At 34.5% G+C, this 25,260-nt stretch overlaps 1 protein-coding gene across 1 annotated transcript; it reads left to right on the plus strand.

Annotated features, from left to right (window-relative positions):
- Window positions 1-12,783: 12,783 nt before the first annotated feature.
- Window positions 12,784-14,244, plus strand: LOC131611648 (F-box/kelch-repeat protein At3g23880-like). Its single transcript, XM_058883578.1, has 2 exons — window positions 12,784-13,913; window positions 14,024-14,244. Exon 1 carries the CDS (start codon window positions 12,823-12,825, stop codon window positions 13,909-13,911), a length of 1,089 nt encoding a protein of 362 aa, XP_058739561.1. The 5' UTR covers window positions 12,784-12,822; the 3' UTR covers window positions 13,912-13,913; window positions 14,024-14,244.
- Window positions 14,245-25,260: the final 11,016 nt, after the last annotated feature.

Here is a 25,260-nt window from a genome sequence, read left to right on the forward strand (position 1 = left end):
TCTCATTATTATGTTTTCTATAATAATTTGAATTTTCACCCTTCTGTTTGAATATTACCCTTTGTTGGTAACGTGCAGGTTCTGACGAGTAGTTGCTTGTTCGTGGCTTAGCCGAAGAGCTCCGAGTTTTTTTATTTGATTAGGTAGCGAGTCATATGCTCTAGTCATGTAACACTTGGGGGGGATTTCGTTGACTTATGCTTGTGTTTTGAACATTGCTATCTTTATGTTTTGTTGAATATTTTGGATGTATGTGTTAACATTTGGATATGTTGTTTTAAAGGCCATGTAGCCTAGATTTGTGAATTCAAGTAGCATGATTGTTAATGTTATTTTGAATTGGTAGATGAATATAGTATGAGACATATTCATTGAATTTATGTGATAGTAATTCTTTTGTTTTCCGCAAGCGTTTATGCATAGTGTATGGAAGCATGAGATTCACATTATTGTGTTACAATATGATCTTTGTATATTATGAATTTTTATATTTGGTTTGGGATTTTCATTTTGTGGAAATCAACATGTAGCGCCCTTTTTCCTTTATGCATGCTTATTATGTGAGTTGTATGTTATAATTTGGAGTTAGAAAAGGGGTGTTACACCTTGAGTTATAACTCATGAATCATGAAGTTTTAAATTGATGTTTTATGAAGACTATTTGAAATTCTGGTATGACCGACACGATGTCATTCCCAATGTCAAGACATCTGATCTGTTATTAATGTAGCAGAGGAAAAATAGAAAGATCCCCCAACTATTAATTACCCCTAAATAGGAGTCAATGATACCTAGGATCACATATGTTCAGTCAACATAACCAGATTGTAAAGTTTATATGATTCTGTAAAGGAACAGCTAACACTTATGAACCTGATGTTATAAACGATGTCATAACATCCATGACTGAACAAACAAAACAATGCAGAAGATAAATAACACAGTTAATTGTTAACCCAGTTCGGTCTAACTACCTACTTTGGGGGCTACCAATCCAAGAAGAAGATTTCACTATCAATAATACTATTTTATGTAAACAACCTCAGGTTTACAGATAAACAACCTCTGGTTTACCTAGTCACTACCCAATGCAACCTTTATCTCAGGCATCCATCCAAGACAAGAGAACCTCTGCTCACTCCCTATGGATACCTAACTTATACAACCCTGCAACAACTATTTACACAATTAACAATGAACAATAACTTGATCTTTCTTCACAGCTTCCATCAAGAACACAATACTCAACTCTTACCTACAGGTTTTGAGTGAGAACAATCACTTCTCTTACCTACAAGTTTCGAAAAGGACATGGCAGCTATCCCATAATCTGGGTGGTCTACCTATAGAAAACCTAATGAATACATCTTTTCTAAACAAGGTTTTCTATATAACACTAGGTTACAAAGATTTCTATTTATAACCTATTCCCAATAGGACTTGGGCTTACAAATCGCAACACTCCTTGCTGTTACAAATCTGCAGAAATCTTCTGCTACAATCAAGGTCTTTTTGATCATGAGTTTCCTAATTTATCTCCTAAATTAGAAACTGCCGAATCTTCAATCTATTGATCTGATTCTTCCTGAATCTTCAATCTTCTGATCTGATTCTTTAATATTCTTTTGACTTTTAAATTTGCGCCACATAGGATTACAAAATATTCCACGAATATCCTGTATTTGTTGAGTAACAAACTGAATCTTCCTTCCAGTTCTGCAGGCGCGATGTCATGAGTTGATGTAATGACATTCCATATAACATCTTGCTTGTACCTGTTTTGTTCTTTTTATATTTGCAAGATTACACTTGTATTATGTTTTACTGTTATTATGTTTTAGCCAAACATATATGCCAATCAGCCAATAAAAGCACTAACACTATTTTAACGATGTGGATTCCGATGCGAGATAATATCCTTTGATTTATGATGATGAATGAGATATAGTTTTGAAATGAAATTGGTATAAACCGTGTTACGAAGAAGGACTAGTTACGGTGATGTTTATTAGACGATGTGACACCCTTGTTGGTAATTTTATTTGATGTTAATTTGTAATATATTGTGAATATTCTTGTTAGGTTAGAAGGGTGTTACATTAGGGATGTGGAAAGTTTTAGTAAAGCTCTTTTAATGAAATGAGAATGGAGAATAGTAAAGGATAAAAAAGCTGTATGGTGAAATCTGATCAATTATAGACACGTAAATCCTTTGGCGAAGATGTTTGTTAATGATAAAAGGGGAATGGTTGCGAAGGATTTGATTTGGCGGTGAGATTTAATGTTGATCAATGATTGCGAAGGCTTCCTTGGATTATCATTTTCTGACTTGGTTTCTTACAGGTTATATAAAAGTGATGCTATTTCATTCTAGTTTAGTAGATGGTTGGGAGAACAAGGATTGGCTGAAGCATATTTGGAGTTGTATGCTCTAGCTAGAAAAATTTTCCTAACTGTGGCAGACGCGGGGGTTTGGGAAGACGTTATGTGGAGGTGGTGTTTGGAGGATCTGCATAATTAGGAAATGTTGGCCAGAAGCGGTTGGCGGAGGAATTAATGTTGTTAGTGTAGGAAGCAGAATTATCGCAGTAGGAGGAAAAAGAATTCATTTGGGATGCGGCGGAGGAAGAAGGTTTTTCAGATAAAAGGTGCTTGAAGGCATTCAGGAATAAGGAGAGTCATCCGGCTATGGATGAAGGCTTTAATAAAGCATTACAATGGTTATGGAATCTGGGTGTCCCTTCGAACATTGGGATTTTTGGTTGAAGGTTTCTTTTGGACAAATTGTCGATTCGGGAACAACTTTTCCACAGGAACATTATAAGGAATGTGCAGGAACTTAAATGTCTTTTTTGTGAAGCTGAAGATGAGTCTTCATGTCATTTATTTGATAGGTGTTCTGTAACTAGTAGCATATGGAATAAGGTTAGCATGTGGATAAGTTGTATCAAGGAGATGATGAGATGAGATTTTATTGGATGACTTTTGAAAAAATTAAGGATAAAGATGAAAGATTAACAATAGGATTGATTTGGATGGCGGTTGCGTGAAAGATTTTATTGGCTAGAAACGACATAATGTTTAATGGAAAACGGTTCTTCTTTGATGATTGTTATTCAGCCATAGTTACCACATCGTGGAAGTGGTTCATAATTTTTAATAGTTCCTCTGTATCGTGTAATTTTCATTTATGTAACGCCTTACCTCTGAGTTGTAATAAGAGGTAGTGGTTGTATTGTCGGTTTTTCTGATTAAGAGTACTTCTTGTATTCGCTCGTCGTTTTTTAATGAAGCATTAATTATTAAAATAATATGATTATTATATTAGTGATTACATGTATTATAAATATATTTATTCTTATTCTTTGTTATAAAGATAAACATATTTTTATGTGTTGAAAATATTATTATTTATTCATATGCTTTAATGGTAAAAAAAACTGTTAAAATATATTTAATATGGCCCCACAAATTGTATGCATTTTCTATTAATAATATAATTATTGTTAAAATAAATATAGCCCCACAAAAATGTGAGCAATTCTAAAAAATCATGCATCAGTTATTTTTGTTTATATTGTAATTTAGGTATATCAAGAAGTAAGTTAAAAAATGAAAATTATTTTAATGAATTTTTAGTTCAAAAAATTAGAAATTGAAGAGTGTTTTAATAAATTTATAATCTTACATTTTTTATTATTTTTATCATGAAAAACTCAAAATTAATTCACTATAAATTTATAAATAAGAAAGTAATATTTTCTAAAATTATATTTTAAGTTTATATTTTTCTAAGTTATTTTTATTTTTTTGAGATACCCTTAATAATTGAAATATCATTGTAAATATTTTTATAACTTTTATTTTTCGAATTTATAATTGAAATTGAAATAAAAATAGAAATATGAACAGTATTATTATCATTATTATTATTCATTCATATCTAAGTTATGCTACATAAAATTAATAATAATAATAATAATAATAATAATAATAATAATAATAATAATAATGAAGATAATTATTACTACTTATTCATTATTTATTATGGTAATGTTCTGGATTGGGCCTATGCAAGTCCATCCTCGGCCAGGCCTGTAACACCCGTATATTTTAATTTTTAATTTAAATGGAAATTTAATTTATAATTAGAATTATTGGTGGTTGGTGGGGTTTAATTGGAAGAAAGATGGTTTATAGTGTTGGGCCAAGTGTGGTATTAGTAAAGAGGGGGTGCTATGTTAGTAAAGCCCTTTACTAAATTAAAAATCTATTTTTCATAAAAATAAGGAATTGAGGAAAAAAGGAAAATAGATGTGGAAGAGGAGCAGAAAAGTAGAAGTGCTGATACGTGAAAGAGGAACAGAAGAGGAAGAGGGCTAATCAAGATCCTTGGCTAAGGTAAGGGGGGACTCTTCCGGTTAATATCTTTTATCGTATTATAGATAATAGGACTGATTAGATGCTTTGTTTGTGTCAATTGGTTATATGATGGATTGGGGTTTTGGGATGATTTTGAGGGGAATTGTATGATTTGATGAATTGTATGATTATATGATTGTTATGATGATTGAATGATCCTCTTTGTGTGTTATATTTGTGTTATAACATGTATGTGGCTGATATGGTGGTAATTGAGGTTCATGACATAACTTGGTTGGGTTTTGGGGATTTTGGGGTAAATCCCGTAATGCTGTCAATTGCGATGAAAGTTGTGACTTCTGCCAGTTCGCGCCGCGAAGGTGGGTGCGCGCCGCGAAGGCGGAGTAATTTTCTCGTTCCGCGCCGCGAACCTGTGTTTGCGCCGCGAAGGCGTGTTTTCTATTCGTTACGCGCCGCGGACTGTGGGTGGCGCCGCGTGCTGTAGCGATAATTGTTTTCTTTGAAAAATGTAAAGATGTGTAACTTTCAAACCGTATGTCCGTTTTAGACGCCGTTTTGGACGATGTTCCTTAAATTGAATGTTCTACCATATGAAATGAATAAAATAATAACAACTTGATTTTATTTTAAAAAGTATCATTTTCTTCAAATGTAGTTTATCCTGGTTTTGCATAGTTGATGAGATGCAATGGTTGTTGTGTGCATAATTGAATATGTGCAATGATGTATGTTGTGATAATGTGGTTGCTTCTGTTAATTGTGCAAATGGGTGTTATTGTTGTTGCACTGTATGATGAATGATTTACCTGTCATGATGTTGTGGTTGTAATTGGTGTTTGTTATACATATATTGTTGATGTAAAATATGTATTTTATTGTGGTTGAGAAATAGCATAATTGTGTATGGCTATTGATTATTGTGGTGGTTGATGATTATGACATTTGGTTGATTTATGTGGGTGATAAGCATGTTATGGTTGATACATGCATTCATAATCATTATGTGGCTGATCCTTGACGATGGTGGATCAGTGGTAGCTAATTCCCATTGTGTGGAATTAGTGAGTGGGTGTTGCCGTATCCTTGACGATGGTGGATCGGTGAGTTGGGTTATCCCAGATTTTGGTACCACATGCATATAGTTGCATTTGCATTAGGCTACTTGTGTTATTATAACATGAATGGAAGATTGTCCAATGTTATAATATGTGATGATTGTGTAATGGTTATGATTTGTTTGGATGAATTATGGTGTTGTCTCTTGGTAATGTATTCTATTTGTTGTTGTGTGTTGATGAGTACTTCCTGACAATCTGAATATAATGAAATTGGATGAATAATGTGACTATGATGTGTTATTGTTTATGATTCGATAACATTTGTTAATTGTGAATGAGACTCACCCTTACTTTGATGATTTCAGATTGGCGAGTAGCGGCTTTTGGCTCGGTGAGGATTAGCTCATGAGCCAGTTTGTTTAGTGTAGCGTCGGTGTCATGCTCTGATATTGTAACACTGGGGGAACGCTAGCTTAGATTTGATGATGATACTCTATTTTGTTGTTATTGGAGTAATTTTGTGAGATATTGCATAGATGATGTTATGCTTATCTGTTGATTAATGTTCCGCTGTATAGAAACATGATTTTGTTAAATGGATAATTTTCCCCTAAGTGAAGCATGACAATTGATTTATGATAATTTGTTTTAAATTGAATTGTGGCACCCTTGTTTTCATGTTTTACTCTGAATTATTTTATTAATTTTCGCGGGGTTTAGAAGGGTGTTACAATAGTGGTATCAGAGCAGGTCGGTCCGTCCGGCCAATTGTCGAGTCAGTTGAGTTACACGACGGTTGAATACTGTCGGCATTTTTATTCCTTGGTATGCGACATGTGAGTGAATCACTGTCGGTACTTGGTTGTTTGTTGCAGGTGTGGGATTGAAACAAGTGGGGGAGAAGCTTCGCTTCTCGGTTATGTTTCAGTTGAAGAAGATTGATTCAGTAGGCTGTTGTTGGCAACAGTGCGAGCGTTGTTGGAGTTTGTTGTTTCGCGAGTTGAAGGTGACTTGGAATTAAGACTTCACTGGGAATTGAGTTGGAACATCTGGAAGGAAGATGATTAGAGGTAATTGACATTTATTGTAAGAGAAGGAAAATTGGAAAGTTGCAATGTGTCAGCTCTACTGGTGTGCTGCGAAGTTGTCAGTTGAGTAGCCTTACGACTCAGAAGAGGTTCAGCTGCAAGTTTGCGAAGAGGATTGATGTAGTAATGTTCCAGAAATTGCGCTTCGGCGATGGGAAGTGTTGCTCAAGTTATAATAATGTTTGGAAGTAAAGAGATATGATAAGGGGCTGTTTGGAATGTGATAGAGTTGAAGAGAATGAGTTTTTGAGTGAGATTTTCGTAAGCAAAACGCAGGAAAATTGCTGAATAGCTGCAGAACTTCGAAAATTCATAACTGGAGTTCTGGACATCCGATTTGAGTTCCGTTTGAAGCGTCGGAAAGCTAACGAGATGAACTTTATTATAAAAATGGTTGCAGCAGCTGTAACATAATTAATTATGACAGGAGGACGTTGGAAGGAGGCGAAGTTGCGGTTACTCTTGTTCTTATAACTAGACTTGTTTATTGGTACTGCACGGGATGTCGGTGTTAGTGTTGAACGGATTGAAGGAACGATTAGAAGGTTGTTGAGAAGTGATTTTAAGAATTGAATATGCCATTTGAAGAGATTTGAGAATACCGTATAGAGAGTGTCGGGGCATGATGTCAGTGTTGGATTTTCGGACGACGATTGGAAAATTCATATCTTGAGTTCCGAGTGTCGGATTAACGTGCCGTTTGAACCTATGAAGAGGGGGGATTATGTTCTACATTATGGGAGAGTTATAAATACAGTAGAGGTGATCCTATGAGAAGATATTCTGAATTCAGTTAAGGAAGCGTGAAACTTGTTGAATAGGAATGCCTACTACCGTGATTGTTTGAAACAAAAATCGAGTAGAATATGTTGTCGATGAATAAGTTGACGAGATGTTCGTTGATAAAGATGACTTGAGTACCGATGGATTTTAATGAGAAGTGAATTAGTAGTAAAGATGGGACAAACTTTAGAACCCTTGGAATCGTATTTGTGATGGCAAAGTAACGATAAGTATAAAAGAAGAATTGTTGGGAATTTCTAACATTTGTTGACGTGGGGAAGACTTTGTTGAGATTCCGAGTGGGATGATATTTGGACGTGAAGGATGTAATAGAATTTGGATTAAAACCACGAGTTATGAACGTTGTGCTATTGTGTTGCGTAGGAAGTCTTTAAAAATGTCGGTGCTAATGATGAATGAGTTGGATTTAATTGGAAAATTCTGAGACTCGAGTTGGTATGTGAAGGCACTTCTAATAGTGTTAGCTTGGGTATGCTAAAGATGACTAGTGGTATTCTTGACGAGATTAGAGAAGGTCAGCAAGATGATGTGAGTTGATCGATAGGTTGACTTTGAATTACCAAGGTAAAGGCGGTGAATTCAGAATCGACGGGAATAATATAATGAGGTTGAGTGATTGGATTTGTGTAACTGATGTTTTGAGCTTCGGAAGAATATTCTAGAAGAAGGACACCGTAGTGGATTATTGGACTATGACGATGTTAATGAGTTTGAGTGCAAACTCGGAAATGGACACTATTATGTAGTAACGACGGTTTATGCTTAAATATGATTTTCAACTAATATTGACAAATTTAGGACTTGATCACCCTAAATCTCTTGTTGGTAGTAGATGAAATCATATAGAAGAGATAAGCTTGTTTTGTTACCTTAATGGTTTAAGATGTGATGAATACTAAGCCGTGAGAATAATCACTCACTATGTTGTGTGAACTTATGAAGAAGTGAATATGAAAGAGTGCAACATGGTGGATGATGACTTAAGACGGGTAATCAGAGTCGCGCAGCGAAAGTGTGATGTGGAGTATGTTATGAGCACTACTCGCGGGAAGTAAGGAATTAATATGTCGGAAGCCTACATAGAGAATATGTATTGATCTATATGTTGGATTTAGAATCCAGTGGATGTAAGGAGGTCGTGTCGAAGAATTATAACTCTTTTGAATAATTTCCGAGATGATGAATATGTCATTACGGTTGTACGTAGTTAACGAGTATGTATTCGGCGAAAGTAAAACGAAGGATTGATAATATATGATGCTGTAATAATTTTGTGCTGTTATTGAGGTGATATTGTAAATTCCAGATATAATGAGGAATTACACTCTATGAAGGACGGAGTTGATTTGATTCTTAGTAGAGAGCGTGACTTAGTTGAGCTTTTTTTTGTAAGCGATGGTATACTGAGGCTGATGAGTGTGTACTTGTTCTGATGGTTAGGATGTTTAAATAGAGGAAGTGAATCGGGAATTGGTTTTCGTTGGATGCGAGTAAGGATTGCTAAATGGTAGATTAGTACCATGAATGATGAAGAATGATTCTTGAAACGAATGAGTAAAGAGAGTCGGAATCGGGTAAAACTCAGAAATCTATTTGGTATAGCTGATTGTGATGAGTAATCAGAGTAGTGCGGAAAAAGCGGAATGTAAAGTGTTGGATAATTGCTGGTGTGACTTAAGAGGAGTCAGATAATTGGAATCCAATGGTATAGGAATATGAGTATTGAGTTTCTTGAAGGAAGCGGTTGGTGAAAAGTGTAAGTATTGTTTTATCGCTCAGATGGAAGAGTGTATCTGAGGTTGGTATGTTGGTAGATGGAATGCATTACTGCATTGTGGATCAAGTGTGATCATACTAAGGATTGTGTAATTGTATTACTCAGTTGTTGAGCGTATGGTATAGGTTGTACCTCAAGTTCTATCGTTGTTAACCTTTTGGAGATATTATGAGTGGTACACCTTGGATGGTCAAATGTGACGTAAGAACTGGGATTGGAATGTATGAAACATGTTTCCTGTTGGTTATGTTGGATGGATTTTGAGGATTGACTGATGGTACTGTTAATTGGGAGCTGGAGAGTCGGGTGAAGGACTCTTATACGAGCTGGTTACTTGAGGTATGTTTTCGAGGACGAAAACTCTTTTAGTGGGGGAGAGTTGTAACACCCGTATATTTTAATTTTTAATTTAAATGGAAATTTAATTTATAATTAGAATTATTGGTGGTTGGTGGGGTTTAATTGGAAGAAAGATGGTTTATAGTGTTGGGCCAAGTGTGGTATTAGTAAAGAGGGGGTGCTATGTTAGTAAAGCCCTTTACTAAATTAAAAATCTATTTTTCATAAAAATAAGGAATTGAGGAAAAAAGGAAAATAGATGTGGAAGAGGAGCAGAAAAGTAGAAGTGCTGATACGTGAAAGAGGAACAGAAGAGGAAGAGGGCTAATCAAGATCCTTGGCTAAGGTAAGGGGGGACTCTTCCGGTTAATATCTTTTATCGTATTATAGATAATAGGACTGATTAGATGCTTTGTTTGTGTCAATTGGTTATATGATGGATTGGGGTTTTGGGATGATTTTGAGGGGAATTGTATGATTTGATGAATTGTATGATTATATGATTGTTATGATGATTGAATGATCCTCTTTGTGTGTTATATTTGTGTTATAACATGTATGTGGCTGATATGGTGGTAATTGAGGTTCATGACATAACTTGGTTGGGTTTTGGGGATTTTGGGGTAAATCCCGTAATGCTGTCAATTGCGATGAAAGTTGTGACTTCTGCCAGTTCGCGCCGCGAAGGTGGGTGCGCGCCGCGAAGGCGGAGTAATTTTCTCGTTCCGCGCCGCGAACCTGTGTTTGCGCCGCGAAGGCGTGTTTTCTATTCGTTACGCGCCGCGGACTGTGGGTGGCGCCGCGTGCTGTAGCGATAATTGTTTTCTTTGAAAAATGTAAAGATGTGTAACTTTCAAACCGTATGTCCGTTTTAGACGCCGTTTTGGACGATGTTCCTTAAATTGAATGTTCTACCATATGAAATGAATAAAATAATAACAACTTGATTTTATTTTAAAAAGTATCATTTTCTTCAAATGTAGTTTATCCTGGTTTTGCATAGTTGATGAGATGCAATGGTTGTTGTGTGCATAATTGAATATGTGCAATGATGTATGTTGTGATAATGTGGTTGCTTCTGTTAATTGTGCAAATGGGTGTTATTGTTGTTGCACTGTATGATGAATGATTTACCTGTCATGATGTTGTGGTTGTAATTGGTGTTTGTTATACATATATTGTTGATGTAAAATATGTATTTTATTGTGGTTGAGAAATAGCATAATTGTGTATGGCTATTGATTATTGTGGTGGTTGATGATTATGACATTTGGTTGATTTATGTGGGTGATAAGCATGTTATGGTTGATACATGCATTCATAATCATTATGTGGCTGATCCTTGACGATGGTGGATCAGTGGTAGCTAATTCCCATTGTGTGGAATTAGTGAGTGGGTGTTGCCGTATCCTTGACGATGGTGGATCGGTGAGTTGGGTTATCCCAGATTTTGGTACCACATGCATATAGTTGCATTTGCATTAGGCTACTTGTGTTATTATAACATGAATGGAAGATTGTCCAATGTTATAATATGTGATGATTGTGTAATGGCTATGATTTGTTTGGATGAATTATGGTGTTGTCTCTTGGTAATGTATTCTATTTGTTGTTGTGTGTTGATGAGTACTTCCTGACAATCTGAATATAATGAAATTGGATGAATAATGTGACTATGATGTGTTATTGTTTATGATTCGATAACATTTGTTAATTGTGAATGAGACTCACCCTTACTTTGATGATTTCAGATTGGCGAGTAGCGGCTTTTGGCTCGGTGAGGATTAGCTCATGAGCCAGTTTGTTTAGTGTAGCGTCGGTGTCATGCTCTGATATTGTAACACTGGGGGAACGCTAGCTTAGATTTGATGATGATACTCTATTTTGTTGTTATTGGAGTAATTTTGTGAGATATTGCATAGATGATGTTATGCTTATCTGTTGATTAATGTTCCGCTGTATAGAAACATGATTTTGTTAAATGGATAATTTTCCCCTAAGTGAAGCATGACAATTGATTTATGATAATTTGTTTTAAATTGAATTGTGGCACCCTTGTTTTCATGTTTTACTCTGAATTATTTTATTAATTTTCGCGGGGTTTAGAAGGGTGTTACAAGGCCCAATTCGACTACTTGCTTGTTACCGTTGGGCTTCATCCCACGTAACCCACGTAGGGAATTTGGTCAATCGTCTAGCGAGGCAATCAGTCTTTAACCACTTCGAATCCTACGGGCAATCCATCAGGAGTCACTTGGTGACTCTGCCCTAGCTTGCTAGTACACCTCCTTTTTTTTCAGAAGTCCAACAAGTTGCAGGCCACGACGATCCATTTTGATCAGATACGATCAGTACATTAAAAATCTATTTAATAAATTAATTTTCAAAAATAATTTTAAAGTTAAAAATAAATTTGTTAATTTGTATTGACTTATATAAATGAAAAATAGTTTTATTATATTTCATAATTCAATTTTGAAATATATAAAATTTAATATATAATTTAGTCACTAAATAAGTTTGAAACAATTTTTTAATAAATAATTTTTATAAACAAAGTGAAAAATGATTTTTATCATAATTAGTTATTAAAATAATTTATATAAATATATATATATATATATATATATATATATATATATATATATATATATATATATATATATATATATATATATATATATATATATATATATATATATATATATTTGATGTATGATCTATATTTATTATTTTGAAAAATTAAATAATTTATAATAAAAATTGAAATAGGAATTTGAAAAGCATTATTATCATTATAAGATATTATAACTCATAAATTTCATCAATTTTAAGATATTATATTTTATTAAATTTTTTACTTTAAAATCTTGTGAGATTGACATATAGATTTTTAGCTAGGGTTGTCATCACCACAACTTTAAATTTATGTTAAGTAGATATAATGAATTAAAAAAATATTTATAATAAAAGAATAAAAACTATTGACTTTTAATAAAACGAATTACTAATTTTCTAAAAATCAAATCAAATCAACGTAGTCATATGTTTTTTTTTTTCTTTATCAAGTTTGTTTATATATCTTAAATAAAATCTGATATTTCTATAAAAAAAATTAGGTTTATAACAATTTGTATAAAAATGCTTTAAACGGTTTACTTGGCAGTTAAGTTTTTATCGTTTACTTGGCCGTCAGGTTTTAAACACTCAATTTTCCTTTGCCTATCAGTTTGTTTTTTCCTCTTCTCATATCATTCACTTCTACTCAAGTAACTTTTTACTTTACTTCTCTTATAAGTTTTGTTGCCTCTCCGGGTGGTCAGATATGTCGCCTTCCGCGATATTCCTCTCTAATCACCTTATCGAACTAGTCATGTCATTTCTTCCTGTGAAATCTCTTATGCGACTCAAGTGCGTTTCCAAGTCATGGAACACACTCATATCCGATCCCAGATTTGTCCCACTGCACCTTCTCCGGTCACAAAGAAATAGGAACCTACTACTCACATACGGGGATTTTGGTTTGGTATCCTTACCTATAAGTCGTTTAGTGGATAATACATCCCTCACCCTTTCCTCTCACCAATTGAAATCTGATGAATGTCACCATGTCATTGGTTCATGCAACGGTTTGATCTGTTTGTTTTATCGTACCAGATCCACGATCGAGTTTAAAAATGCCTGGTTCCGTATTTGGAACCCTGCCACAGGGACAATGTCTGATAGATTAGGATCTTTTCACAAATCTCGATCCAAATTTACACCTAAAACGCTTGGATACACATTTGCTTATGATATTTCAACGAGCAATTATAAGATTGTGGCGTTCGGTTATAGATTTATCAAGGTTTTTTGTTTTAATCGTAATGTTTGGAGAGAAATTCAAAGTTTACCAGACAAAATGGTTATTGTTGATTATCTTCAATACAAAAAAGGTGTGAGTTTGAATGGCACTTTATTTTGGTTGGCCTTTCTAAATGAGTTCCCATATAACGATTGGCGGGATACTTTTTCTCTTGTGAGATATTTAATTATCTCGTTAGATCTTGCTACAGAAACACGCAGAGAGTTGTTGCCTCCTCCGGTTTTTGATGAAGTCTCTGATGTTGTTCATCCAAGTATTTCTGTGTTGATGAATTGCCTTTGTTTTTTTTATAACTTTAAAGGTACCCATTTTGTTGTATGGCATATGACACAATTTGGAGTTAAAGAATCTTGGACTCAACTCTTTAAAATAAGTTTTGAGAAAGGGCATTTCTTATGTGACTTTTTTAGTCAATTGTCACTGTATCCTTTGTATATTTCTGAAAATGGCGCAACACTGATATTGGGAAGCAATCGTGAATGCGAACCAATTATCTATAATTCGAGAGATAATAAAGTAGAGCGAACTAGAATTATCAATGAAATAGATTGGCGTTGTTATGTGGGTTATGTTGAAAGTTTGGCTCCAATTACCTGAAAGTAAGTTCCTTTCTTATGATTTACTAGTTTGATTTTATTCAAGTCCTTGTGATTGCATAGTATTAGATAGACTGCAAGTATTTTCCCTGGTAGCTAATTTAATTTTGCAGGCAGGAAATTGCTTCTGGTTGAATGGAGCACTGGATTTAGTACAAAATGTGGCTGCATTGTTGAGAGTTATGCATTCAGTTTTTCTTTGTATTTGATTTTACCTTTTTTATTTTAGTGTTTCACTCTTAACATCAAGTGCAACATGTTTGAAAGAAGGGAAGAAATTTACTGCTAAATAATTGTGTTGTTTTATAGCGTTTGTAGCAACTGTATTCATGGAAAGAAGATATTGCCCAACTCTTTATAATCATTTTGTTATGATATGAATACTTTTGTAGATCTTGCAATGCACTTAATAACTGTGTCCTTAATTTTGGTACTCCTATCCTTCATTCAGTTTTAATATACAAGATATATTATTGACAGGATTGGCTATTAACATGGAAATGCATAAGAAGCATGAATTCCGAGATAAATGAATACATCCTAGTATCTTACTTATCAACCTTTGTTGATGGCGCTTGAAAAGTGAACCTATGATGTACCGAAAATAATGGCAACAACACATAAGTAATGTTGTTGTCAAACTTGACGTGATTTCTGCAGTGTCAACCGGTACAAAGCATAAAATCAGTTTATATATACACAAAATACATGAAAAATGTTTGTGGAAATACACAGCTACCAAACCAGATAGATACTACACTAGTTGCAATAACAAAATACTACCTTGCCTTTTGTGTGGTCGACTGATCTCTAGGTAATTGTCTTCTGTCACACCCATGTTGAGTTTTGGGCATCCTTCGTTGTATGTGGAGAAAGGTCTAAATATTTTATCTCAATTGTGTGTTATATTTGTGCGGTCGAGTAATGGTTTTTAGGATTTCGGCTAGTATAATACAGGTCCTCGCAGTAGTAATTACGGTCGTCGCAATGTGAATTAACAATAATTAATTCTTTAATATAAAAATAGTAAATAAGGGTATCAGTATTGAGAGTTGCCGATACCTTTTTGTCGCGACTATTTTCGCGGTCACAAACATTCTTTTAAGACCTTGGAGAATAGAAAGGAAAAAATCTCCTAATAGGAATTCCGTATTCTTTAACTGTAAGATCGGGCTAATTCTTTAGCACAGGGTTTGTAAGACATATTCCTACACTTTTGCCATTTAGCCATTTAGATTGTTGAAAAAAGTTTCGAAAAGAGAGATATCTGTTGCACCCCAAAATTTGCCCACCTAATTTTATTTCTAAATGGCTTGTGCATCTCATAATCTCTCCATTAGGTCATCTAACATTAATGCATCATTGATCAATAAAGTTGGTATGGGATCAAGAATCTTGTAGAATGAGGTTTTATTTGTTGAGCTTGAATTTGACAAAGGTATTTCAATTGAGGTTGACTGGCATTAAGATTTCATCTAAACAAGCCTGGTTCAACTAATTATGTGTTGTGCAAGTCAAGATTTTGGGTGCCATGCAAGGATTTAATTTGAATTTATGTGGAATTTTAGTTTCATTTCAAGGCATTGTCAAAGTTTTGACTTTTGGCCCAAGTCAACCTTGGAAAGTTGACTTTTGAGCCAAAGGTCCTTCTTAAATATTTACGTTGGTTCTTTATCTCATCTATGCTTATCCAAGATTGCAAGAATTGGTGGGAAATGTTAAAGATCTATAATTAGGCACTTGGAGAGAAAAAGGAGATTCAGATCTCTTTTGAAAGGAAAAAAGAAATATTTACATTACAAGGTTCAAATGTTTCAATTATCATTTCCATTTATACTCTCCATCATTCACGGGCAGAGGAGATTCATGTTTCTATCCTTAGTCTAAAGTGCCTTCAAGGCATCCACATTACAAAAACATTACAAAAGTCCACATCATTCACAATTTCAAGCTCAAGGTACATTATCTTATATTGCAAAAAAATTTATGTATTACATCTCAAAAAAACTACAAAATTCATGTTCATCAAAGCCAATAATTGTCCTATAAACCTAGTGTTTCTAAGTCTCCAACTACATCACCTCCCACCACCCTTGCTCCTGATGCCCACGCTCCATTCAAATTTGCAAACTTCAAGGTGCTTCATAGTTCAAGTTACCATCCTCCATCATGGTGATTCACCTCCACCAACATATGTCTTCAAAATCTGTCACCTTGCCATCATATACTTACACAGGGTACCTGCAAAACCAGAAACAGATCCAAGTTATCCCTGCTGCAAATCAAAAACAAAACAATTATTACCATCCAGTCATTTAACCTACCAAAAACAAAAAACTTTAAACCACACTCCTAACCGTTTCTAGCTTCAAGCTAAATGCCCTAACAGATTTGATAACTAACTCATAACCAACTTACCAATTTCTAACAGCTTGTAACCTATTTCAAACTAACCTCTAACCAACTTTTGTAACAGAAAGACAGTTTTATAACTAACTTTCATAACACCTATAACTGAATAACAAACTCAGAACCAGTCCCTAACAGAATAAGACAAATAGTTTCTAACCATATCATTCAACTATGTAACTGATAGGAAGAAGTTCCTACCAAGGCAATAGGATTAGGGTTTCAACAATAAAAAGAAAGACATTAAAAATAAGCTAAAAAGTAGAGATAAAAATAACTTTTGATTTCATTGATTGATTCCAAATGTCTCTATGAGACTACAATATATACTACTTGTGGACCTCCGTTTTTTAATCCGGGCCATACCTCTGTTCTGTAGAGATACGTGAACTGACTCTTTTTTATCGCTTAATGCTTTCGCATTTTTGAAAATTCACAGAGTCGCCACCGACCTTTTATTTTATCCAATTAAGGAAAGGTTTATAAAAGACACAGAAAAAAGACCTTTAAGAAATTCTGGATAAGGGGGTAGGTTATACAAAGGGAAGGTGTTAGCACCCTTTGTATCCATGGTTATCCATGGGCTCTTAAGTTTGCTTAGCTCACTTGTTTTTCGATCACTTTTCAATTGCTCTGAAATTGCTCATATGTGGTTCCAAATACTTTTGTAAATTGAATTTTGTAATGATCCGTGTGCGGATGTATACAAAATGCTTGTTTATCTTTCGAAAGATGTTTTTGAAAAGAACGTTAACTTTGTAATAATCCGTGTTTGGATGTATACAAAGTATTGTCTTTTTTTGTTTTGAAAAACAACAATGTATGAGAATTTTGTTTGTTTTGATTTGAGCAAGCAAACTAGGAGGTCTACCCTGAGTTGTAAGGTCTTCATCCTATTTCCTTTAAAAATCTATCCTTTCACCGGATATAAACAAAAGGTTCGATTTTGTACTCGAAATAGTAGAATTTTGACTTTTGATTTTGAAAAGAATGAGAAGGGATTACCTTAAGAGGTGCAAGTGTGATTGTGATTGGATTCAGATATTTTATCTTTGAAGTTAGTGATCTAACGGTTCAATTTTATCTTTGACATACACGCAGTTTATATTTGCTGGAAATTAAAATGCGGAAATGTAAAGTGCGGAAAGTAAATCTACGCTATTACATCGATTGTGCAGGAAATGTAAACTAGCCTATTTACATGAATTTGACATCCTATACATTTATCTAGGAATTTAAATTGCAAGAAAAATAAAAGGCATGTTTTTGGATTTTTTATGGTTGATTTTAATTATAATTAATGCATGATTAATTAAATTAAAATGAAGAAAAAAGATGAAAATAGATTTTAACCTAGAAATTAAGTTTAAAATATGTACACAATATTTGCTAATTAATTTTAAAACAAAACTAATTTTTTTGGAATTTTTGGAATTGATTTGAAATTGATTTAAGTTAATTAAAACATAATTATGCAAATAATTATACAAATAATTAAAACTTAAAAAGAAAATTATTCAAAATATGTACAAAATTAGTTTATAATATATAAACAATATTTTATATAAAGAACAATTTTTTTTATGATTTTTTGATTGGTTAGAATAATTAAAAAGCAAATATATAAATATATACTAATTAATTATGCAAAATATTGAAATTTTGAAGAAAAATAAAATATTTTTATTTCAGAAAATAATATATTATTTTAGAAGTCTAAAAATATTTTTTGTGCATTTTTTGGATTTTTAAAACTATTTTTAATTAATTTAACAAAGAAATTAAAATAAAATAGAAAATAAAAGGATACTGATCATGTGTGGTTGATTGGAGAGTCCATGATAAGGACTGCTTGATCTGGTGCGTTGAATGATTCATTAAATGAGATCAGATGGTCCAGAAATTGAGGCACGTGGTGATCAGTACACCTGCAAAGCACAGAATTAGAGGAATTTTTTTAAAAGTACGCGCGCTGGCTGTCCAATGAGGTGGGGACACCTCATCATCTTCAACCTCTCGCTAGGGCCTTTTACAGCGCTTTTATGAAAGAGCGCTGTAATTGATGAGTTTCAGACCTGCAAAATAACGAATAGGGGTAAACGTGCAAAGAAATTTGGCGCGATGGTACCATTCAACTCGTCTGATCCATACGAACCTAATAGTACCACTTAGAACCTCTAATTTTGCCTATTTTGGAAAACCCTAATTTTGAGATGAAGAACCCTAAAATGGTAGTTTCGTGTATACGTGTTCAAACTTCAATTAAGTTTCCAGAAATGATCTACACCTCAAACCAAACTTAATTGTATGTCTACATCTTGCTAAGTATGTGTGAATAACCAGATACAAGTTGATTTAGGTTCGAACAAATTATGACCTGTATAGCTCGATTTAGTGAGCTTCAAGGCTTGCAATTGATTGGGATACGTTTATTGATGTTCAAGGATGATGTTTGAATGCTTAGTTTGTATTGAAATGGACTGAAATTAAAAATTCGAATTTGAAATTTCTTTGAAAAGTTTCAAGTGGTTACAAGGGTATTATGAGTAAAGCTTTGTTTCTGAACTTGCCTCCTTATGTTACTGAAGTATGATAGTCTATATATAAGCATTGAGTGCTTAGAATTGAAGCTAAGAAGCATCTTAGTTGCCTTTGTGGAATTCTTGCATTTTTTATATTAAAAAGCTTTGAATTATTGACCAAGTCTTCTTGCCTTCAATGCACCTGCCTTGCTCTTCAATTCTCTGCAGAAAGATGAAGATTCCTTGGGTGAGTCATGCTTGGAAGTTAAGCTACCATTTATCCATCCATTTTCCTTTTAATTTTAATCTTAAAATAAGATAAAATCAAGCAAAAAATGAATAAAAATGGTGTGGGCTTAGTCTTGGTCGTGGGAGGCCCATAATAACATGGCAAATCATCTGACCAAAAATTTCTAATCACATTCCCAACAAACACCAATCTCTTTTGTAATGATACACCCGACGCTGAAATCGAAACCGAACCCGAGACCAAACCAGAACCTGAATTACTGATCAGTGCATTTTTATGCACGTTCTTCCATGTTTGTACTCAAGCATTTCTTCGGTTTGTTTTATTTATTTTTATGTTTTAATATGTTTTTATATTTTATTTTATTTTTGCACTTATTTGTTTTTCGTATTAATTTTTCAGCAATAACAGTCTGCACGGAAACGTTCATATCTGGAGTTCCAGGAGTTCGATTGAGGCGTTCTAATAATCGCCGGAAAGCTAAGAAAAAGATCTACGATTTTTGTTCAGAAGTAAGAAGCAAATTCGGACTCCAACAAGGCCAGAAAACTCGTACAAGCTGCTGCATTATTTTTTGTATTTTGTTTGGGTTAGTTGTATTGGGCCTGGATCACACATTTGACCCAGTTAAGTTGTGAAACGGGTCGTGCTAATTGCTCCTAGGGTAGCAGCCGAAAAAACAATAGGTAGTTACCATTCACGATTTTGGAGGATCATCCATCACTATTGACGGAATTTTCGAAGCTTTTGTACGATCCCATGGCGAACTAATCCTATTGAGTTGATCTGCTGTAATTCGGATTCCAAGACTTGAGGTTAATATTATTTTGCAATATAATTACTATTCATATCAATCTTATTTTGTGTCATTCGTTTGCTTAATCCGAATTATCATAGAATAACATTGTTCATTCGATTGATTTATGTTTCCTGAATTTATATGCGCTATATCGTCTGCTTAATTCGTTATTCCGCTAATTGTTGAACCGTTTGCTTAATCCGGTGAAAGAGGATCATAATTCTTATAATTCCATTCTCGCTTGTTGAATGTTTTTGTGCTTCGAATGTGAATAAAATCCGCAGAATTATATTTATCGATGATAGTAGGAACCGAAACAGCAGATTAGCTTAACTCTATAATCACTTATTTTCAAAACAGCTTATTTTATAATCACTTTTTATAAACTTTTTTTTTTTCGACCAAACCAACCCCCCTAATCGATTTAGCGTTTTAGTTAATAAAAATCAAGAATCCTTGCGATACGACTCGAGCCATTGTCGCTATACTACGTTTTGAAAACTACTCGTTTTGACCCGCGAGCGACAGCGGATCAATTACTCACAATATATCCTCCCCAACTTGAAAAGAAATATGACTGGCCGCAAGAAGCAATTTGAATCTTTGAAGGAAGATAAACTTCAAAACAGATGCCACAAGTAAGCTCATTGGCATCAGGATTCACATAAACTTTCTTCTCCAACAAACTAGTTGTTTTTCAAACTTGTTCTTCATCAGCAAACCACACATCATTAACTTTACTCCAATTATAAGGACTACGTAGGATACTCGCAGCAACCCGCGGTATAGAAAGAGCTGCTACTACTCTACTAATATCATCTTCCTGCCGTTTCTGGATATCTGATTCTTTCAATATAGTAGAATTTTGCTCAGGTCTACGAGAGTCGGCGGGGTCAGAATCGTCGCCATCCTTCTTCATCATGTAGTATTGTAATAACTGTTTCGACCAACACGCCTTGAACAATGGTGATTTAGAAGTAACAATCTTAGAAAGAAGTGGTAGAGGCATGATGAAAATTTTCAGAACAAAAATAGGATCGGGAGGTTTCGGAGGAATTTTGATATTAACATCATTATGAAAATCTCCATCATTGAAACTAGGCTCAACAATAAGAATCGTTGCATATACATGATTTGCAATTTTTGCATGGATTGAAAATAAAGATGACACAGGATAAGGAACTTGAATCCATTTCTGCTTCACTGTGGATGAAGGATTTAGAGATCTTTGGTCACCAACATTAAGGACACGATCAACAACAGAATCTTCGACAAAGGAACACTCTTCGGAAGATTTCATGAATTCACAAGTTGGTTGGGATTCATACATATTATGTTGCTCTTGTTGTGTTGCATACAACTCTAATGAATCTTGTATATCCTTCTCAACAGTTGCAGGGATTGCATCAACAAAACAAAACAAAACAAAACAAAATCCTCAATGATCTTATATATTGAATTGGTGATGAGCAAAGTGTTTACAGTCAATGTTACACTATCACCAACACAACAATGTCGCAGATGGTTCAGTCCAGGGTCAAAAACCAAAATGACTGTTTGCAGTAGATATGTGAAAATCGCAATAATCTTCTTGAGGTCAAACCCCCTAAAATGTGTTAAATAGGACTCAGTCAAAATGATATTAGCAATTAATTTTAAAGCATAATACCTTGCAGAAATCATGGTTGTGGCTGTGAGGAAAGACTTAGGTGGTCCTGGGTCATATGGTTCGCTATTAGGGAATATAGCATCCAATCCTATGCTAGATCTAATTGCATCTGTGATCAACAAAAATAACTCGTTATCAGCAACATAAGAGCACAAATAGGCTGGCTTTGACGGTGGTGGAGAAGGGAAACAAGGCTTCAACTCCAAATTCGACTCCTTCGCGAACAACGGCGATTGGGTTCCATACAAAGTGGGTTGTTCTGATTGTGTTCTACGCAAATCTGAAGATTCTTTTAAGTCTTCTTCAACACTTTTAGGGATTGTATCTTGAAATTTGCCATCAACAGAATCGTCAAGAAAGAAAGTAGCTTTCATCTCTTCTTCCGTTTCTTTTGCAACTGAACTTTCATCCAAGGTGTCACCTTTAAGAGATTTGTTGCACAAATCCGATGATTCTTCTTCTTCCAGGTCTACCATAACATTTGTAAGGAGTAGATGGCTAACTTTTTCATCAACGACATCCGCAAGAAAGGAAGTAGTGTTTGAAGACTCCATTGCTTCATATCCTGATTCAATTTCTTCATCTAAATCTTGAAAAAGGTGTCTCCATTCAGGTTTAAAATGCCAGATGAATACATCTGCAAATGTATTCCAGGACATCGATGGATGAGATTGGGATCTCCATTTCCACCATTTTAGAGCACGACCCCTCATTGAGATTTCAACCACCTTCATCTTCTCCTCATCTTCTACAATATTTTTGGCTCTGAAATATTTTTCAGTGGAAAGGATCCACCAATATGCTTCTTCTACTCCATAAAACTTTAACACGAATCCCATTTAGCAGGAATGAGATCGAAATGAAAGCACCAATTGATAGGAAGAAGTTCCTACCAAGGCAATAGGATTAGGGTTTCAACAATAAAAAGAAAGACATTAAAAATAAGCTAAAAAGTAGAGATAAAAATAACTTTTGATTTCATTGATTGATTCCAAATGTCTCTATGAGACTACAATATATACTACTCTAGATGGATATTAAACCTAAAAGCCCAACAACTATTAAAGGCCCAAATACAATTAGAATCCAATAACAATAATAATAAATAATAACTATTATACCCTTCTATCAGTAACTGAATTCAAACAGAATGCTAACAGATTGTAACTAAAAGTAACAGAAAAATTAGAGAGAACTCACCTCTATAAATCATCAACATCATTCACATTTGAAGCTCTCCATCACTTCAACCATTTTTTCTTTCTCTTCCTGAACCACCTTCTTCACCTCTCTCGACCATTTGTTCACTCTCACCTCAACCTTCGATCATCTTGACCTTCTCCCTCAAATCATTTTGCAATTCTCTCTTTTCTCCCTCACCCTCACTACACTCTCTATTCACCATTGAAGGAGCTTCAACCTTTGAATCTCCATTCAATTGAGCTTTAACCTCCATCTCCCTTGACTCGGAGACGCAACAATCACTATCCTCACGTAACGACCTCACCGGACTCAACAGAAAAGAAGAAGAAGAAGAAGAGAAACAAGAACGATACTTGAGATTGAAGTTTTATCCTCGCGTTTATTTCGCCAAATCAACGCCTTTGAAGACGCGTAGGAAGAACTCCGACAGGTACGTTGCTATCTTTGCACTTCTTCATCTCTTTTGTATTATTTTTCCTCTTTCACGTTGTGATCGCTTGTCTACGAGTTCGAATCCATGTGCTTATAGCTTGAACCTCTGATTGTATATCACTTGCTTGTGTCATACCCCAAAATTTACCTCCCACACTTCTCTCATAACAAGGTTTAAGAGCAAACTCCAAGACCTTGCTCACTCAAATGATCCAGATAACCCACAGTCAATTGATTCAAACCTGAAGGTCAACTACAATCAAAGCATGATCCAAACCATAATCATTGGGCAAACATCAAGTGTAGGGATGCATAACCATCATTTGATCAAAGATTGATCATGATTCCATTAATAGAAACTCAGAGATGAACAAATGCAAAAAGGTTCAAATTAGGGTTTCTTAGGAGAAAGTCAACTCAACTTTGACTGGGCATAACTTTCACATGGAACATCAAAAATTCCCCACTCAAAGCCTATCTTGAAGGAAATTGGATTCTCTACAACTTTGTCTCTCACAAGCCAGGGCTAAAAATACTTCATTTGAGAGATACAAAGCAAAAGATTACAGGTCATTTTCAGGCATCCTTCAAAAGCAGTTTTTTCCCAAAGAGAATATGGTCAAGATAAAAGCTTCAAATGAGAAATATGTTCCAAAGTGGCTTGTAGAAGACCTCTTGAGGTTTCTAAAAAGTATTAGAACTCCCTCATAGCTTAAAAATTGAAGGAGATATGATCGATTAAAGTTGGGTGATTTTGGAGGACCAAATATGAAAAAAGGAGGTTCAAATTGGATTTTTTACAAATAGGCCCATACTTTTATGACTTGAACTTGGCCCATAAGTTATCCAAGACATGTGCCACGAATCTTATCACTTTACTTGGTTTTTTACACAATTTTATTTCATTTAAAATTGATTTTAATGATTTAAATAAGTGAGAAATCAAATATTTTGGTAGAAAATATATTTTGATGATTTCCAATCAACATTAATGGCAAAATATGGTATAATTTTCGTGCTCAAATCAAATGGAAAAGATTGATATAATATTTGGACCAAAATAGAAGGTTTTTATCAAAAAAATAAAATCAAATTTGTTCAAAATTCCAAGATTGGCAAGAGAGATTTTATGGATCCATGGGCCTCTAATTCGTGACCTAATGGAAGGCTATAAGTAAGTGAAGTTATGCACATGAATAAGGGTTGGTTTTTCTGGGCAGAGCAAAAGGATTCAAGAGACAAAAATTCTCTAAAAACTCAGAATCGGTTTGAGAGATTAAAGAGTTTTCACAGGAGTTTAAGCATTGCAACGTGTTCGTGGGATCACTCTGAAGCTACCTGGATCATCACGCTTCATCAACACCCCCAGAATTACCTCGTATTTGCCCAGGTAAGTCGTTCTGAAAATCCTTTCGATCTGAACAATATATGCATCCTCATTGAAATATACTTGCGTATTCTTGTTTAGTTCAATGCATTGATCGTTTCTGGACTGTTTTGTGGAGTTTGCATACCTTAATCATGTTCTGCCATTGATGTCCGGTTGTAGCTTTTTAGGGTTGATTTGGGGCTTTGCGATAGGAGTAAAATTAGGTCAAATTAAGGGTATAGGTGTGTTCGTAAGGTTGATACAAACATATTTGAAGGGGTGCGAAACATTTATATTTGACAGGGACCTAATCGCTATTTTTAAAGTCTAATAGCTACGAATAGATTTGCAGCAAATTCGTAGCAAAAAAAATTCATTGGTTCTTTGCAGGTCTGGGGTGGAAGACGATGGCGTGTCAACGCCTGGTTCGCCCATTTAAATTTCGCGCGCGTCCCTATTATGATTTTATTGTTTTTTATATATTTGACTGAAAGCGTTTGTTACACACAAAGCGCGTTTAGCTGCGCTGGTTCGTGTGTGTGGTTTGTAACCCCAAGGGCCTGGGTTCGATACCCAACCCTTTCCATGTTTTTTTTTCTGAAAATCTCTCCCTAATCCAGTGCACCCTAGCTGCTAGTCACCACCATGCACCCTCATAATCCAGCCTCTGATTCTCCACTCAACCAAATCTGACGCC

This window comes from Vicia villosa, linkage group LG6, assembly GCF_029867415.1.
Source record: "Vicia villosa cultivar HV-30 ecotype Madison, WI linkage group LG6, Vvil1.0, whole genome shotgun sequence".
NCBI classification, from domain to species: Eukaryota; Viridiplantae; Streptophyta; class Magnoliopsida; order Fabales; family Fabaceae; genus Vicia; species Vicia villosa.

What these genes read in the sequence shown, in the direction of transcription:
- LOC131611648 (XM_058883578.1), top strand. Translation starts at nt 12,823, where the DNA reads ATGTCATTTCTTCCTGTGAAATCTCTTATGCGACTCAAGTGCGTTTCC.